The sequence below is a fragment of the Blennius ocellaris genome (genome assembly GCF_963422515.1).
Source record: "Blennius ocellaris genome assembly, chromosome: 2".
Taxonomy (NCBI): domain Eukaryota; kingdom Metazoa; phylum Chordata; class Actinopteri; order Blenniiformes; family Blenniidae; genus Blennius; species Blennius ocellaris.
In genome coordinates this window covers 23,749,390-23,765,740 of record NC_137651.1, presented here as the reverse complement: position 1 = coordinate 23,765,740, position 16,351 = coordinate 23,749,390, and the positions used below count along the sequence as shown (strand labels likewise).

The following is a 16,351-nucleotide window of genomic DNA, read 5'->3' as shown; positions in this document are numbered from 1 at the left end:
AATTCTAGCTAACAACTGCTTCGTCATGTTTCGTGGGAATTCTCTTTCTTGGTTTTTTCATGTACTTCTGCTACATTAACAAACAAGTCAATGTATGAAAGGAAAAAAGCCCATTCAGTTTTAATAGAAATGATAAAAAACAGACCCTACCTATATATTTTGGGATTGTCCAAAACTAATTAACTATTGGAAAGTCATACAAGGTGAAATTAAAAATGGTCTCAGCATTGAAATCCCAAATTTCATAATATTGGGAAGTTTCCCGAACAATATAAGAATACATGGCACCAAATATATACTTAAAATATTACTTTTAGTTGCTAAGAAAATGACTACGGTCCCTCGGCTCAAACCTCAACCTCACACCCACTATTACTCATTGGAAGAACAAACTAAAAGAAGTGTACAATATGGAGCGAATAACAGCAAATGGTAAATGGTCTTTATTTCAAAGATACATTTCGGATAGTTAATTTGCTTAGATTACTTCATAAAAAAATAAAATAAAATAAAGGAAAAAGGAAGATACATGTGTATATGTCTATATATAAACTGTTTTGTTCATTGTAATGCTGGCGGTCTATTTTATGGATACAAGGAGTAATGTACAATGTACCTCTGTTCTATCTGATAGATAATACTGGAGTTTTTCTTTTTTGTTGTATTTGACCTGTATTGAAGATTTCTAATAAAAATAAGTAAAAAAAAAAAAAGAAATGACATAAACCTATATTTAAAGTAATAGGTTAGTCAGTAAATAGACGAGTCAGCGTTTATTCATGTCACAAAACTACTAACTTTAAGGATTTACATTAAAAGTACAACTTACTTAAAAAGATATTAAAAGAAATACTATCTCGCGATACACACAAAGTTAAGCTTGAAAAAATAAATGGAAAAAAATGTCGCCGTGTCAGGCTGAAGAGAAAAGAAGAATGAGTCAAAAAGAAAATGGAGAGAACCAAGACAAGAATATACAAAATAACATAATTGAAGGAAAGGACAAAATTAGAGCTGAATGCTTCAGAGAAAAGGAAGTCAGAGAGAATTAGAGAATCACGGCTCCTAGTTTAATACAATCGTTCATTTCATTTTGATGGTAACATAAAAACAATAAAAAACAAATGAATGAATGGATATTTTGGCATTTTGAGCTTAAATAACTGGCGGTGTGTTTCACAGGTGTCTGCTGCAGTGCTCCGTGTGGCAGGACTGGATGTTCTCTCTGGGATACATCAACCCCAAAAACACTGAGGAGCAGAAAATCAGCGAGATGGTGTACAACATCTTTCGTATTCTGCTGTACCACGCCATCAAACACGAGTGGGGCGGCTGGCGCGTGTGGGTGGACACCCTCTCCATAGCCCACTCCAAGGTGCGTGCAGCAAAGATAAAACACCGACCTCTATCATCGTGGAATCTACTGGATAAAAAATCCCACGGCAGTGATACTTGTTTTTTTGTTTTTTTTATGGCTGTAGAATTTTTTGTGAGTGTTTCTCTTACTTTTTCCAAGATGACCTTCAATAAGTTTATGAGATACAACCAGTATTACTAATAAGCTCAGTTTGCGTTCTGCAGTATACCGTCAGGTTTGGCTCAGGAGAAAATGCCAGACACTGAAGCTCATCTTTATTTCCCCAAAAGCAAAAATACACATTTTCAAAATAAAAAAAAAAAAAAAGGAAATTCCAAGAGATCACAGGGGGAAAGAAAACGAACATTCGCTGGAAAAGTCCAAAAGAAACATAAAGCACAGAGCCAGTGGAGAGTTATCCACAAAGAAACACAGACGCACTAGCAACCAGAAGACATAGAAGACATGCAACATAATCCACGGCCACCAGACGAAGACAATCACACTCACACAGGTGAAAACACATCAGGGCGGGGATGATAATCAGACACAGGCAGGGGAGACAAGGAGCCTGAAACCAGAGACGAGGTCAGAATCTCAACAAGGATACGAGATGACCGGAGACACACGGACCATGAAAACAATCTGTTAGTCTCTCTTAGAGTTAGAAAACAATATCCTGTCTTCTCAGTCTTCTGTCGTCAACAGGTGACATACGAAGCACATAAAGAGTACTTGGCCAAGATGTATGAGGAGTACCAGCGTCAGGAGGAGGAGAACATCAAGAAGGGGAAGAAGGGTCTGGTCAGCACCATCTCGGGTCTGTCCTCTCAGGCCTCGGGCATCACGGGCGCGATGGAGATCCGAGACGTGGACGATCACTCCCAGACGCCCGAGAGCGAGACGGACTACGAGGCCAGCGACTCCCGCGACCTGCTGGCCGAGGGAAGAGGCCCCGAGGGGCCGGAGGCTGCGGCGGAGGGCGTCAGGGTGGAGGTTCACGACCTCCTGGTGGACATCAAGGCTGAGAAGGTGGAGGCCACGGAGGTCAAGCTGGACGACTTGGACTCGTCGTCGGAGACGCTGGGGGCGTCTGAGGACGGTGCGCTGGTGGAGGTGGGCTCTCTGCTGGACAACGTCTACTGCGCCGCGGTGGAGCAGCTCGGCGGAGGCGGAGGCGGCGGCGTGCTGCTGCCAAGGGGAAACGCGGCGGACCGAAACGCGGCGGACCGAAGCGCGGCGCCTCTCATCACGCTGGACGACGACGACGACGTCAAGAACGGCGTCCCTCGCGGCAACAGCTTCCTGTTTGGCAAGGCGGCGGCGGCGGCGGCAAATAAAGAAGACAAGCTGTTGCCCGAGCTGAGTCCGGCCGAGCCCCTGGTCCTGCCCGGCCCCGAGCCGCCCGGCGAGCACCTCGGCCTGCTGGGTCACATGACAGGCGGCTCCTTACCCTGCATCCTGGAGAAGGACGAGTTTGAACTGCAGACTGCTCTGGAGGGCATCGGCTCTGCGGCGGCCTCAAAGAGCCCAGAAGCCCCTGAAGGAGAATGTGGAGGAGAACACTCGGCCGGTCGGACCGGCGGAGCCGCCGATTCAACGAGCAACGCCTCCGAAGATGGAAAAGACAAGGAGCTAAAGAAGATTCAGACGACAGCCACCACACAGGCGAGTCAAACTGCTCATCGTGCATTAAACCCTCGTAAATAATCGATATGAAGAAATAAACACCTATACACAAAATAAATAATCTACATTCCAGTGTACACACACTTATCTGGAAGTATTCAATCTAGAAATGCATATTTTATTCAATAGTCAGATTTTAGAATCAACCTGCTTCCTGAATCCTAGAGATTAAGAAGATATCGATTTATAAATCAAATGTCATGATATATAGTTTATTTGGTTTTATATTTCATTCAATCTGCATTGGTGGTTTGCACACAAATACTTTTTTTTTCTTTTTAAAAAGGGTGATTATAACTTTGTGTTTTAACCTTTTGAACAGAAAGTGATCAAATGTCAGTTACACAGTTTTTTTTTCTTTTAAACGAACCTTCATATGTTAACAAGAGCTACCATTCGTTACAGGATGCGATGGTGACAGTTGTTTTTTATGTTTTCTACAACGTCCAAGTAGAATTTTATCCTATTTAGATAGTCAGTTTGTAAAAACTCCCATAATGCAATAGCAATAGGAGGTTTTTTTTTTTTTTTGTGGAGGACATTTCAATGTATTTCGCACCAGAAGTTTTCATTATAATTGGTTTTATGTAAATTTTTCGTAGTTTTGGTCTTGTGAAAATATTGACACGTTGATCATGCATACTCTGAACTGAAATGATATAAAAGGTGTTTATTCTTACAGACATTAAAGTGTTTACTTTATGTATCTATTTTGTTTGTTTAGTCTGGAAATAGCCCAGACGGAAAACTCATCAGCCGTAATATCAGAGAGCTTTTAGCTGAAGGGAGGTGGAATATGATGAATAAGGCAGTGGCGAAGGTGAGGTGAGGAGCTTAATGTGGCTCGTGTTCAGGTGTGTGACACCTCCCGGGTGAGCGGACCTGCAGAGGCCCGTTTGTAACGGGGACAGGAAGCCCTGCTGCACCTCGTCCCTCTGAGGCCGGGCTGAAACTGGGCGGAGCCTCCAGCGGGGCATTATCCTGCAGTCTCCGCCTGGGACTCTCTCGGTGCTCCCTGCCCTGGTAGAGATGAGGTCGCTGCTCTTTCTGCCGGCGCCGGGTCACTCCTGCAGGACCGGTGGGAGCCGCGGTTTATTTTTAAACCTTTCCGCTGCTGTTGCATAATTGCTCATATTGGATTCATTGCCGGGGCCTTTTTTTTTTAAGCTCCTTTTCTGAGTCATTCGTCTCGTGTTTAGAGCCTCCACTGAGCGTGTCTTTTCTTCTGTACCTGCAGGGTGGCAGAGGGAGAGGTTATCTGAGAACTCACTTTTAACTGGCAATTCATCATTCCTGGAGAATGGGTTGACTGCGGCGTTATATCCGATTATGAGCGCGCTATTAATCACCGAAAATAGGATTAGAGCGTAGTCAGAATCTTACGTTGGACATGGATTGCTTGCGTGAGCTCATATTAATTTCTTATAACGATAAGTGGGTTTCCCCATCAGAGTCTGCATGCCCGCTTGGTCACCCAGATGGAGAAGGACATCCGCGTGGACCTGGGCTTCAGAGGGACCCCCATGACAGAGGAGCAGCGGCGGCAGTTCAGCCCCGGGCCACGCACCACCATGTTTCGCATCCCGGAGTTCAAATGGTCGGCCATGCACCAGAGGCTTCTCACTGACCTGCTGTTTGCCCTGGAGAGTGACGTGCACGTCTGGAGGAGGTGTGTGGAGCGACGGCGGGCACTCACGCTCACACTTATACACATATTTTAATAAATGCATTCAATGTGGCCCTTTAAAATGGTTTGTGCTCACTGCATTTGTCCGGTGGTTTATGTGACAAACGCTCGCACCCCATAATAACCTCTTTTTATTTTCTCCTCCTCCTCCTCCTCCTCCTCTTTCACCCGCAGCCACTCCAGCAAGTCTGTCATGGACTTTGTTAATAGTAATGAGAACATCATTTTTGTCCACAACACCATCCATCTCATCTCTCAGATGGTGGACAACATCATTATTGCCTGTGGGGGGATTCTGCCCCTTCTCTCAGCGGCCACCTCTCCATCTGTGAGTGCCCTCCTCGATGCTCTGAAGGGGAATAGTGCCATCTAGTGGTTGAGATTATAACTGCTCACGTTGAAGACAACTCATAATAAACCTGTGGGAAATAAGGCTTCACTCTGCTCCTATTAATTTTGACAATATTATCAGATTTCTACTTCCCTGTGTGTAATTTGTTTGTTTGTTTTTATTAGTCTATTGCAATTATCTGATCCAATCTGCAGCCCTGAATTGTTCATATATGTTTTGTTTTTCATTAATTTCTTTATTTCATTAAAAAAAATTTAATAAACAGTCAACAAAACTTCTGATTCAACACATTTTAAATGGAAAGAAGCAGAAGAAAAGCTCACTCTTATATCTGCCCCTTAGTTGCCTTTCAATACCTTTACATCAGTTTGTTAATGTTCAAAATTCAAAATCTTTACAGATATTTTAAGCATTTTATGTTTAGTATTTACAATACACAAAAAAGAAAAAGGAAAAAAACAAACAGATTTTTCACGTTTGCTCTAATCAAATATCGAACATCTCATGTTATTTATATTCACATCTATTTTTCATATGTTGCACATTCTATGCATTTCTTGAATTGTTTGAGTTCCTGACTCTTTCTTCTTTCTGAAGATTGATTTTAAATTATGTTTGTTTTGTCTTTCTGTGCTTGTCTAGAATGCAAAGGTGAGTAGTCATTCTATTTCCAATCCCTTCATTTCACACTGTATTCCTAAATACGTCTGAAAATGTGTGCAGAGGGGTTTCTTCTGTACATCCGTCTTCTGAAAATCTGTCAGTGTTTGGAAACAATCTCCAATCCGTTTCCATGCCAAACCCTTAAAAATGGCAGATTTTTGCCTTCGTTGGAAGCATCACTTTAATACTTTCTGATCTATTTCTATAGGAACTGATGATTCTATTGATATTATTGAACCATTTTCACTTTAATCTGCCATTGTGGATTTGGAACCTGAATTTAGCAGCATGTGACCACATCTCGTGTGTTTATAGCATTTTATTTTCACATTTTATCACACATCCCTGTTCATTAATAAACACACGTAGAGACAGAAACATTCTTTTGCACTGTTCTTCTATAAATACTGTTTTTTTCTCCTCTTTGTGATTGTGCGAGATGGAGCTAGAGAACATTGAGGCCACACAGGGCATGTCCTCGGAGACCGCCATCACTTTCCTGTCGCGGCTCATGGTCATGGTCGACGTCTTGGTCTTCTCCAGTTCGCTCAACTTCAGCGAGATCGAGGCCGAGAAGAACATGTCCTCCGGCGGACTGATGCGTCAGTGCCTGCGACTCGGTGAGACCACCTTTGTGTCTCTGGTTGGGGGGGCGAGACAGACGGCTGAGAAGAATTACAGTACATTTCTGTGATGTTTGCGCACAAATTTGAGCAAGCGACGTCAGTACTTTACTTCGCACGCTGTTGTGTATCCTCTAATCCCTGAAAATCCCCTGTTTGATCAGCAAAGCTAATTAATTTAAGAACCCTTCGCTAATTGAACAGTGAATCGGAGGCTGAGCAGTGGGGAAAATGGCTTTAGTCTTTCGATTTGAATGCACAAAAAGAGCAGAGAGAATTGTCTGCAGTGCAGTCAGGTCCATTTGAAGTCCGTCATTAGGGCGTTTCTGCCCTTTATGTCTTGTTTTTAATGCGTCATTTCATTGGAATGATTTCCTCTTCAAAGCAAATCACACTTCTATGCATAATGGTTGAATTGTGGACTTCATGTGGCGAAATGTAATATTTTGGTTGAATCGTGGCGTGAGACTTGGTCGGTCTGTGTTCGTGTGTGCGTGAGAGTGTGTGTGTGTGATGTTTGTGTGTGATTGCCTGATTGTTGACTCTGAGTCGTGCTCCTGGGGGGGGATGAGGAACAGCACTGAGACTTCACACTGTCCTGCCTGCAAACGTACAATTCCTCATCACGGGCTGGAGTGTGAAATCAGTCTGGCTGCTGATTTTACTGTCGCGCTCTGTGCTGTCAGCCCGGAACAAATAGTCATCAGAGATAACCGATTAGTTTTAAAGAGGTCATGCATGTTATCAACATTTAATTTCCGTTTAACTCTGAAATGAGAGCTGGTGTGTGTGTGTGTGTGTGTGTGTGTGTGTGTGTGTGTGTGTGTGTGTGTGTGTGTGTGTGTGTGTGTGTGTGTGTGTGTGTGTGTGTGTGTGTGTGTGTGTGTGTGTGTGTGTGTGTGTGTGTGTGTGTGTGTGTGTGTGTGTGTGTGCGTGTGTGCGTGTGTGCACGCAGTGTGTTGTGTGGCTGTCAGGAACTGCCTGGAGTGCAGGCACAGACACACTGACCGGGGAAATTCTTCCATTCTCAACAACAACAAGACTCAAGAAATCCTGCTAAATGCTCTAACCTCCAATAAGGTAGGATGTAATATCACTTTTTTTTTTTTTTTTTTAATAAAATTTTTTATTTTTATTCTGGTTAGAAATATCTGCTATACATTAACATTTCCATTCTTTTTCAAACACCAAGAATTTGAGAAAAAAAAGAAAAGAAAAGTGAACTGAGGCTCAACTGAGCAGCGCAGCATGTCATTGTGTTATCTCTCTGCTTTAGACAGCCATAGAGACTGTCCCTTGTAACCTGTCTCCCATCAAGGACCCCGACCGCCTCCTGCAGGACGTGGACATCAATCGACTCCGCGCTGTGGTGTTTCGTGACGTGGTGAGTCTGTTGCGTCTGTCACGAACACCTTGCCGCAGGTAGCGGTGATGAAAGGGGGGGGGATTTTTGGAGTACTGTACACTTATACGTGTGTAACGACAGTTATTCTCTGCGATTAATTCTTCCAGGATGATAGTAAGCAGGCCCAGTTCCTGGCGTTGGCGGTGGTCTACTTCATCTCCGTCCTCATGGTCTCCAAATACCGGGACATCCTGGAGCCGCAGCGTGAAACCGCTCGGAAGAGCAGCCAGTCGGGCCGCGGCGCTCGCCAGGAGATCAACTCGCCGACCAGCACAGGTTGCTCCCGCTTCCTCTGTTCTCTTTATCATAGCTGGAGGATGACTGTGTCGCTCCTTCCTTTCCTGATGTGAGGGAAACCCTGCCTCCACCCCCCCCCCCCCTATGATTTATTCATGAGCTCTGCTAATTGCACCGCGCAGAATTAAATTGTGGGAGCAAACATGCCGCTGCCGAACACTGTGCTTGTGAACTTAAGAATGCATCGGCGGTCTCTGGAATAAAAAAAAAAAAAAAAAAAGGTGGCGTATGCCTCGAGTCATGAATCATACATTAAGGCACTTGAAAGGAAATCAGCGGCTGCCGACACAGGTTTAATGCAACGCAGTGCCAACTTCCCGTTATGAAATGCACAAGCGAGCACACTTTATCGCCTTTCATTCAGACGAGGAAGAAAGGAAAAAAGAAAAAAACCCAGCAGGAAGAGGGAAGATGCCAGAGGAAGCATGTAAGTTTCATTTAAGCAGCTTGAGACACAGAGGATGAAGAAGGAGAGGATGAACACTGCCGGCCGGCTACTGTGGTTTGTTGTTTTTTTTTTGAAGGGGGGGGGCAGTGGAACCAGGCTTGCTATTTTCAGCCCCCATCTGTCAGTGGCCATTAGGCAAGCAATCCACCAGAGGAGAATGGGATCATAGAGGTTGCTGGGAGAAGAGAGGCACACTGCCGCCTTCATAAATTTCTCCAGAAAGTGGGGGAATTTTTCCAGACGGCACGCGGCAGACGATTGTCTGATGGGCCAGAGGAGTTGCTGGCTGGATCCGGCCCTACTGACCTCGTTAGGGGGCGAGTGACGAATATTAATATGGCAGGTAGGTAGCGACTGGGTCGACGGGAAGCTGGGTCCCACCGGAAATGAAGGGTTAAAATGGAATCCGTGTTCTAAACAGACCCACGACGAGATTATGACGGGGGAAAAAATCAAATTCAAGGTATCTATCTCTGGTTTTAGACGGGAAGACGCTGAAGAAGGAGATTCATGTTTTATCTGTGTGAACGGGAAGATAACAGAGATAATCTCACTGGAGGAAAACGAGATATGAAGGGCTGTTCTGGAAAAAAATTAACTCTTTTAACAACAGTCTCAAAAGGCTGTTTTATAGACACATTATTTACTTTCACTGATCTTAACAAATAAAGTTTCAGGCATTCATCTTTTATACGGCTTATCTATCTTCGAATTTGAGGCAGTGGAAGCTGATCCCCGGTTGGCTGTGGGTGAAGGAATGGTTCATCCTGTACAGGTCACCATGTCATCACAAAAGACTCGAACTGGGAAAAATCCTTGCAGTGAGATGAGCGTGTTCTCCACTACACCACTGTGCAGCAACCTGTGAAATCACTTGTATACAGTCGAAAATGTGTTCAATTACTAAAACAATCATTAAAACCAATAGAAACATCATTTGAAACACATGTAATCGTCAAAAAAACCCAAAACATGAATCATGAAACACGAATGTTTTGTCAAGCGGTTCGATCACTCATAGACTTTGAATTTACACATTTGCAGATTATCCTCCAATAATTTCATAAAATGGTGATGAGAATCTTTGCAATCAAAATGTAAAGTGAAAAGTTTTTGACTATTTTTGTTATTTGTTCTTTTGTGAAAAACACCCAAACTGTGTTGCGGTTGTGTATTTCTCTGACTTATAAGCTAAAATGACAAAGAATACATTTCAATTTGCACGTAATGCATCTATGATATATGAAGGTCTCACAATTGTTTGCACAGAATTACGGTTAAAAACCATCCTGTCTGTCTGAGATGAACCTGACCGTGGTTTCTTGCGTCTTCCAGAGATGTCTTTAGCATTCGACAGCAGCAAGGACCACCTGGCGTCGTCCGAAGACCTCCACGTGGAACTCTCTCTCCCGCACAACGACTCCGGTGTCGGGGAGGATCACGTGGCCGGCCTGCTGAACGGGTCCGACCTGGACCACGGCCTGGGAGGTCAGACGAGCGAGTTGATATCGACGCTCTCCTCCGAGGTGAAGAAGTCGCGGGAGAGCTTGGCCGAATCGCCCGGGAGCGCCGAGCGGCTCAAGTCGGCCTCCTCCGTTTCCAGCATCAGCCAGTCCAACAAGGGCATCAACGTCAAAGAGATTCTGAAAAGCTTGGTCGCGGCGCCGGTGAACGGCCTGGAGGCCGGCCTGGAGCCCGTCCCCTACCCGGACCCTGCGGTCAAGGCCCAGGCCCAGGCCGTGCCACCCATGCAGTTCCACTCCTTCGACAGGTGAGGACGTCGTCTTTTCAGCGTCACCCAGAGCAGCTGTGACGTCACAGTCGCGGGATGTATTAAATAAAAGGGTTGCGTGAATAATAAAGTTCAGTCGCAGGGAAGCGCGATTCCTGCAGGAGTCTCTTCACAGCCGTAGGAGCGGAGCCGGATCTCACCACTCTTGAGTCTGGGGAAGGGAGTGTCCTGAGCGGTCGTCCACGTCGTTCAGCAGAGGTGGAGGGAGTTTGTTCTCAGAACAGAGAGACGCTGCCGGGCCTTTTTAGGCTTGTGGCGTTGCAGTGCAGCCCAGGTCCTTGGGGGAATTTAAAGGTTGTGACCGGGTCAACTTCCTCTTGATGTTCAGGCCTGAGGGGGTCTGGTCCGTGACTTCTGCAAGTCAATGATGCCTTCTTTTATTTTTGTTTTTTTTAAATAATATGTAAAATAGTATGAAAGCAATGAATTGTTTCCTAAAAATTCAGTGAAAAATGCCTTAAACTTTTTAGTTTTTTGGGGAATTTCCACATACAAAAGCAGCAATTACAGTCATACATTCAATAACGTATTGCTAATGTAGTTTAGAACAAACAATGTCCTGGACCGGTCAGATCAGGTACAACTGAGGTGCTGTACTTTGACTCTGCGTCATATAAAAACCATGTCTGACTAAAACTACGTTCACACTGTACGTATTAATGCGGACTTCTTTTGCATGATCGTGCATGTTGAAGGTAGACGTTAGTTTAGTTTTCATTATTTAAGCAGTTTGTTTTGTTTCAACGTGATCCTGGCTCCTCTGATCCAGAAATCAGATTTATTAACTCCAGTTTCTCTTTTAAGAAGTATAAATCAGAAAAAAAAAACGTGATTTGACCATTCAAAGCTTGAAAACCTTCAGGTTTTTTTTATCTAACTGGGGACCACAGAAGAGATTTGTGATGTTTAAACTGAGAAAACAATCCAATATGCATCACTTATCAACAAAATAAGTTGTATTTTCGCCCCGTTTGATGTGAATGTCGTCTGAGACGGAACCAAGAAGTATCTGTTTACTCTCAAATATTTAAACGTACAAGAACGCCTTCTAATTTATCTTTGAATTAATCGTCTTTGCTTTAATCTGCGGCGAGGAAAGCTCCAGAACATTTAAATGTGGTTGGTAATCTCTCTAGTGACTCCAAACTGCTGATGTAAATCCTCACAGTTCATCTACACGTCCAGTTCGCCGCTAATGGTTTCTAAGTAGTTTGCAAAACATTATTCATTCTGAGCGTCTTGTGTTGCGCACAGAGTGAGAATCCCCAGTGTTTGAAAAGGTCTCAGAAGCCCCAAGTTTATTTACATTCCTGGATTAGATAAAAAAGAAAAGAAAAAGCGCACGGTAATCCGTCTGGATTTCGATGTTTACAGACCTGCTCCTGCAGGGATTTCAGGCTTCAGCTCCCCCTGATGCCCGTTTCCTCTGAGAAAAGTTTCTAAAAATCTTATTTGTTTACTTGTTTGGTTAAAAGTGCAGCTTTGCTCTGGACACTAGATGCGGTGAGGTTTTTGGTTGTTTTTTTTTTCTCTTTTCTTTTTTCTTATGTGTAGCAACAATAGGGCTTTAATGCTGCTGAATAGGGAGAGAGGTGGAGGAGTGTGTGTGGACGGAGGACAGCCAGGGGGGGAGGTGGTAAGTGGGAGGGGGGGGGGGGGTGTGTGTGGGGGTCTCCAGGTCTCCTGGGCGTTGATGACAGATTGAACAGCAGTGGCCGCCGCCGGCCTCACCCTCACAGCCGTAATGGGAAGTGGCAGCCTGAAATGAGTCGCCGCGGCAAAGTGTATTATTTTTTGAAATGCTTTCACACAAAGCCTCCTGACCACATTTACAACTTTGTTTCATGCTTTTCATGTCACCCCCCCCCCCCCACCCCCAACTCCCCCCTTCAGCCTCTATTTGCTGTGTCTAATTGTTTGCCACCTGCCAGCGAAATGAGCTGCCAAGTCACGGACGGGGCCTTTTCATTTGTCCGTCAGGGCGAAAATAGATCAGGAGTGACAACATCAAAAAAAAAAAAAAAAAAAAGAGAGAGAGAGAGAAGGAGGCTAGAAGGACCCTGTAACTTTCATACAGGCTGAGTTTAAACCCGCATTCTCATTCCACCAATGGGAACACAGTGAGGAGATGCGTCTATAGCATCCTCAACCCATCACAGCATCCATCTAAAAAAAAACAAAAAACTATTAGATTATTATTTTTTTTTTGTATTTTAGGTCAAAAAAGCAAACATTTCTTTAGTCATTCTTTAGATTGCAGTCGTCCAGCCAGCCCCCCCCCCCCCCCACACTCAGTTGCACATTAATATTCACCCCCAGATTAGTTCTTGCTTTATTCTCCGCAACTCAATTAAGACAATCCTATTAATAAAATATGCACTGGATAATCTATACATGATTCATGAGCACTCAGCCGATGAATAATTCATCAAGAGAGGTTCCCTGTTTTATCGGCGTCCTGTAGATCCAGTGTACCGTCCCGGCCGTGACACGGAGGCGGCTGGACACGGGCGCAGGGAGAGGACATTTGGGAAGGCGAGATTTAAAAATACTCCCGGCCGGTTCCTGCGATCAAAACAAACCACTGATGTTCCGAAATCTGTCGATGAGGTTTTTCACGGAGAACAGTTCGAAGGTCTACTAAATAAATGATAGTTGTCATCAGTGTGCTTCAGAGCACGGCTGTATCCCTGGAGATTTTAATATTTCAGTGAGCTTTCCAGCTTCTCTCTCTGCACCCCCGCTCATTTTGATCCTATTTTTTTCCACTTTTTTTTGGTCTTTGGCAAGAGGACGACACTGTGTCATATAATATGTATTACATATATATTCAATAGAAAGGATGTAGAGATCTGATTCATATAATGAATTCAGCAAAAATCGGATTCAAATTGGAAAGAAATTGCTAAAAACTGCATCCGTGTGCAGGAAAACCTGGTGAGTTTTCCCCATTGCATGTTTGATAGAAAGCAGCAGTATTAGGCGCCATTACAGCAGTACTGTTTTGTTTTAGGGAGGATTTCTGGAGATTTGCTTCAGATGACAACAGGCTTAGCGGGTGACGGAGCAGGAGCCTGGCCAGTGTCACCCAGAGTTCTACCAGACTTTATCTAGAACCTTCACAGACCCCCGATAAGGACACGGCCTCCTTCTCCTTCCTGCCTGCGAGCTCCTGCAGGCCCCATTTTTAAATCCCTTCGCCGACCACATGGCTTCTGCTGGTTTGTGGCGCCTCTTCGAAGATTTATCGATAAGACGTTGCCTCTTCTGGTTTTGCAAATAAAAGAGAAACCACTTTTTCTCTTCCCTTCTTGAGCCTAATATGCAGATATTCACTTATACTTCAGGTGCTGCCTCTTGGATATTTACATTTTTATATTTTGCATCTTTAAATAGAGGGAAAAGTACATGTTTATCCTGTTGCTTCCACCCTCAAGGTCACGACTGAACCAGATAAACCACCCGGGGAATAAACGACAATAATGAAATCATTTAATCAAGTTTTAAATGGACCTACTCAGGCACTGAAATACCAGTGTAGAAAAAGTCAAATTCTGCCACCACATTTATGGAGCTCATCTGTTGGATCATTGAGTCACTTTTTAACTCAGAAGCTGATTTTATATGAACATGCATCAGTGCACCACTTTCACAAACTGCTCACTACTAAAATATATTCAGAATCCCAAATGTGGGTACTTTTTTAATTTACTTTTGGTTACTGATCTTTTCTTTTTGGTATTAGATTTTTTTTTTTTAACTCTTTTTCTTTATTTGTTTGTACTTTTTTCTTTGTTTGTTGTTTTTTCTAAATACTTTTTCATTTCCTCTTAATTTCTAATGTTAACTTATTGAAACTTTAATGAAACATTTGAACTTTCCAGAGAAACATAGCAGGCTTCCTGACTTACAAATATATATATATATATATATATATATATATATATATATATATATATATATATATATATATATATATATATATATATATATATATATATTTTTATTATTATATGTTCCTTCTTTTTTTTCTTTTAAATGAAATGAAATAAAAAAGGAGAATATTATTACATTTTTTTCTTCTTTGTTTTTTCTTTATTCTCTTTTCTCTTTATTTAAAAAATTTAATAAAAAAGAATATTATTATTCTATATAATGAATATAATTTTTCTTCTTAGTTTTTTTTCTCTTTTTTCTTTATTTAAAAAAATGAAATAAAATTAAATTTAAAAAAGAAGAATATTATTAATTCCATCCAGATGAGTCAAAACATACACAAAAAACAGATAATTACAAAAATAATAGAAATTGTTATTTCACACTTCTATGAATTCCTCTTTACATATCACACGTGTCGAGTTTAACTTTGAAAAGGGGCAGGAAGAAGTAAAACTTCTTTTTTCATCAAGAGTAACTGTTGTATCGGATTAACTCCTTTTAGAGTACTGGTACACACTACAGTTTACAGTTTACAGTTTATTTTCTTCGGCCGCGCTCCAATTGTTGTATTTCTTTGAGAACACCTAGTTTTATTTAATAATGGGTGATGTGACAAACATGAGATGAGATGAGGTGAGGTGAGGTGGGATGAGATACAACAAGAGAAGATAACATATGACAATCCCTAATTTGTCCCCAAATGGAGGGAGTTTAACGTTTCGCCCAGTTGTAGCTGAATACGTTGTTAAAACTTCTCGAGGTTTAACACATTAAATAGTTGTTTGTGGTTTGAGTTCTGTTTTTTTGTTTGTTTTTTTTCCTCCTCTGGCAGTAATTTAATGTGTGAAACAGAGAACCTGCATCCATTCATTTCCAGAATCCGAAACTTTGAACTTGGTACAAGTGTCTCTGTCTGAGAGGGAATGTTGTGTTCGTTCCCTGCAGGAGCGTTATGGTGCCCGTGAAGAAGACGTCCCCCAGCGGCACGGCGGTGAACACATTGGGTGCTGGCAGCTCGTCGGTGGCCGCCGGCAGCACGCCCAACATCTTCGCTTCTGCCGCCGCGACGCCCAAAAGCATGATCAACACCACCGGTACGTCAGAGGGACACGGGACAGTGGCACCCTGCAGAGACTCTGTCCTTTCTCATCAAAATTCACTGCTTCAGAGCAGCTTAACAGAATGTACAACTATGAAAAACTCTATTTATGAAGCATCCTTCATGCATGTTTGTACATTTGGAGGTTTTTCACAGGAAATTTGAATCGCTCAAAGGATTTTTTTATTATAATTTTTTACCTTTCTTTTATTTGAGCTTTTTCTAGGTTTTACATGCTTACAAGTATATGTGTTGTGATGTTTTAACATCAGTTTCACCTTGTTTCGGTCTTCTTAATGTCCCAATTTTTAATGCATTTGACTTCTGCTTTTGTAGACCTATTGGCATAATCCCAGGTTGCGCCACTCTTAGATCTTTTGTAGTATTTTGTCTTTTCCCCCCGGTCTTTTTGTAGTTTATTGCATGTCCAAAATCTATGCACGTGATTCCCAGTTTCCTCTTCCTGTGTACTCTGAGCCCATTTTTATCATTAGTGTGGAGTTGTTTTTTTCCCCCATATATAAATACTTCTTATTCTACCTTTAAAATGCCTTTTTTTGGCTTCCAGATAAAACGTAAATCAAGGCATTAAATAAAAGTAGCCATGAGCTTAAATTCAAAAAGTAAATAGATTTTTACTTCACCTCAGTAAGCGCCTGCAGGGTGTTGCTATCACCACTAGATGGCGATATTAACCTTCCTTTAAGTGCGCTGTTGCTCTTTGCTCTGCTTTGTAAAACCCACTGACTTCCAGCTTTCAGATTTCGACTTCCATTTTTAATTCTTCTGAATTATAGAGTGAAGTCAAACACCTTTTTTACAACGAGAGGACGTGTTTGCAGTCTGTCGTCCCTCTACTGTCTCTGAAACACCCTGCTGAGGCCGGGGGCCCCTGCAGGGGGGGTTTGGACCTCTGAAACGACCCACTTAACACCAAGAGCCATTAGAAACTCTAACACCTTTTTAATGTGCTCTATTTTTCCCCTCTGAGCAGGAATAT

At 42.8% G+C, this 16,351-nt stretch overlaps 1 protein-coding gene across 1 annotated transcript in view; it reads left to right on the top strand.

The window, feature by feature from the left end:
- LOC308141652 (neurobeachin-like) overlaps positions 1–16,351 on the top strand; it is a gene marked incomplete at both ends in the record, with an annotated part of 240,698 nt that overhangs the window by 110,940 nt on the left and 113,407 nt on the right. Inside the window, 10 exon segments of the mRNA XM_080511859.1 lie at positions 1,183–1,375; positions 2,066–3,025; positions 4,498–4,715; positions 4,908–5,061; positions 6,188–6,368; positions 7,327–7,451; positions 7,648–7,755; positions 7,884–8,052; positions 9,857–10,292; positions 15,198–15,346. Of these exon segments, the coding sequence (XP_080367985.1) occupies positions 1,183–1,375; positions 2,066–3,025; positions 4,498–4,715; positions 4,908–5,061; positions 6,188–6,368; positions 7,327–7,451; positions 7,648–7,755; positions 7,884–8,052; positions 9,857–10,292; positions 15,198–15,346 (2,693 nt within the window).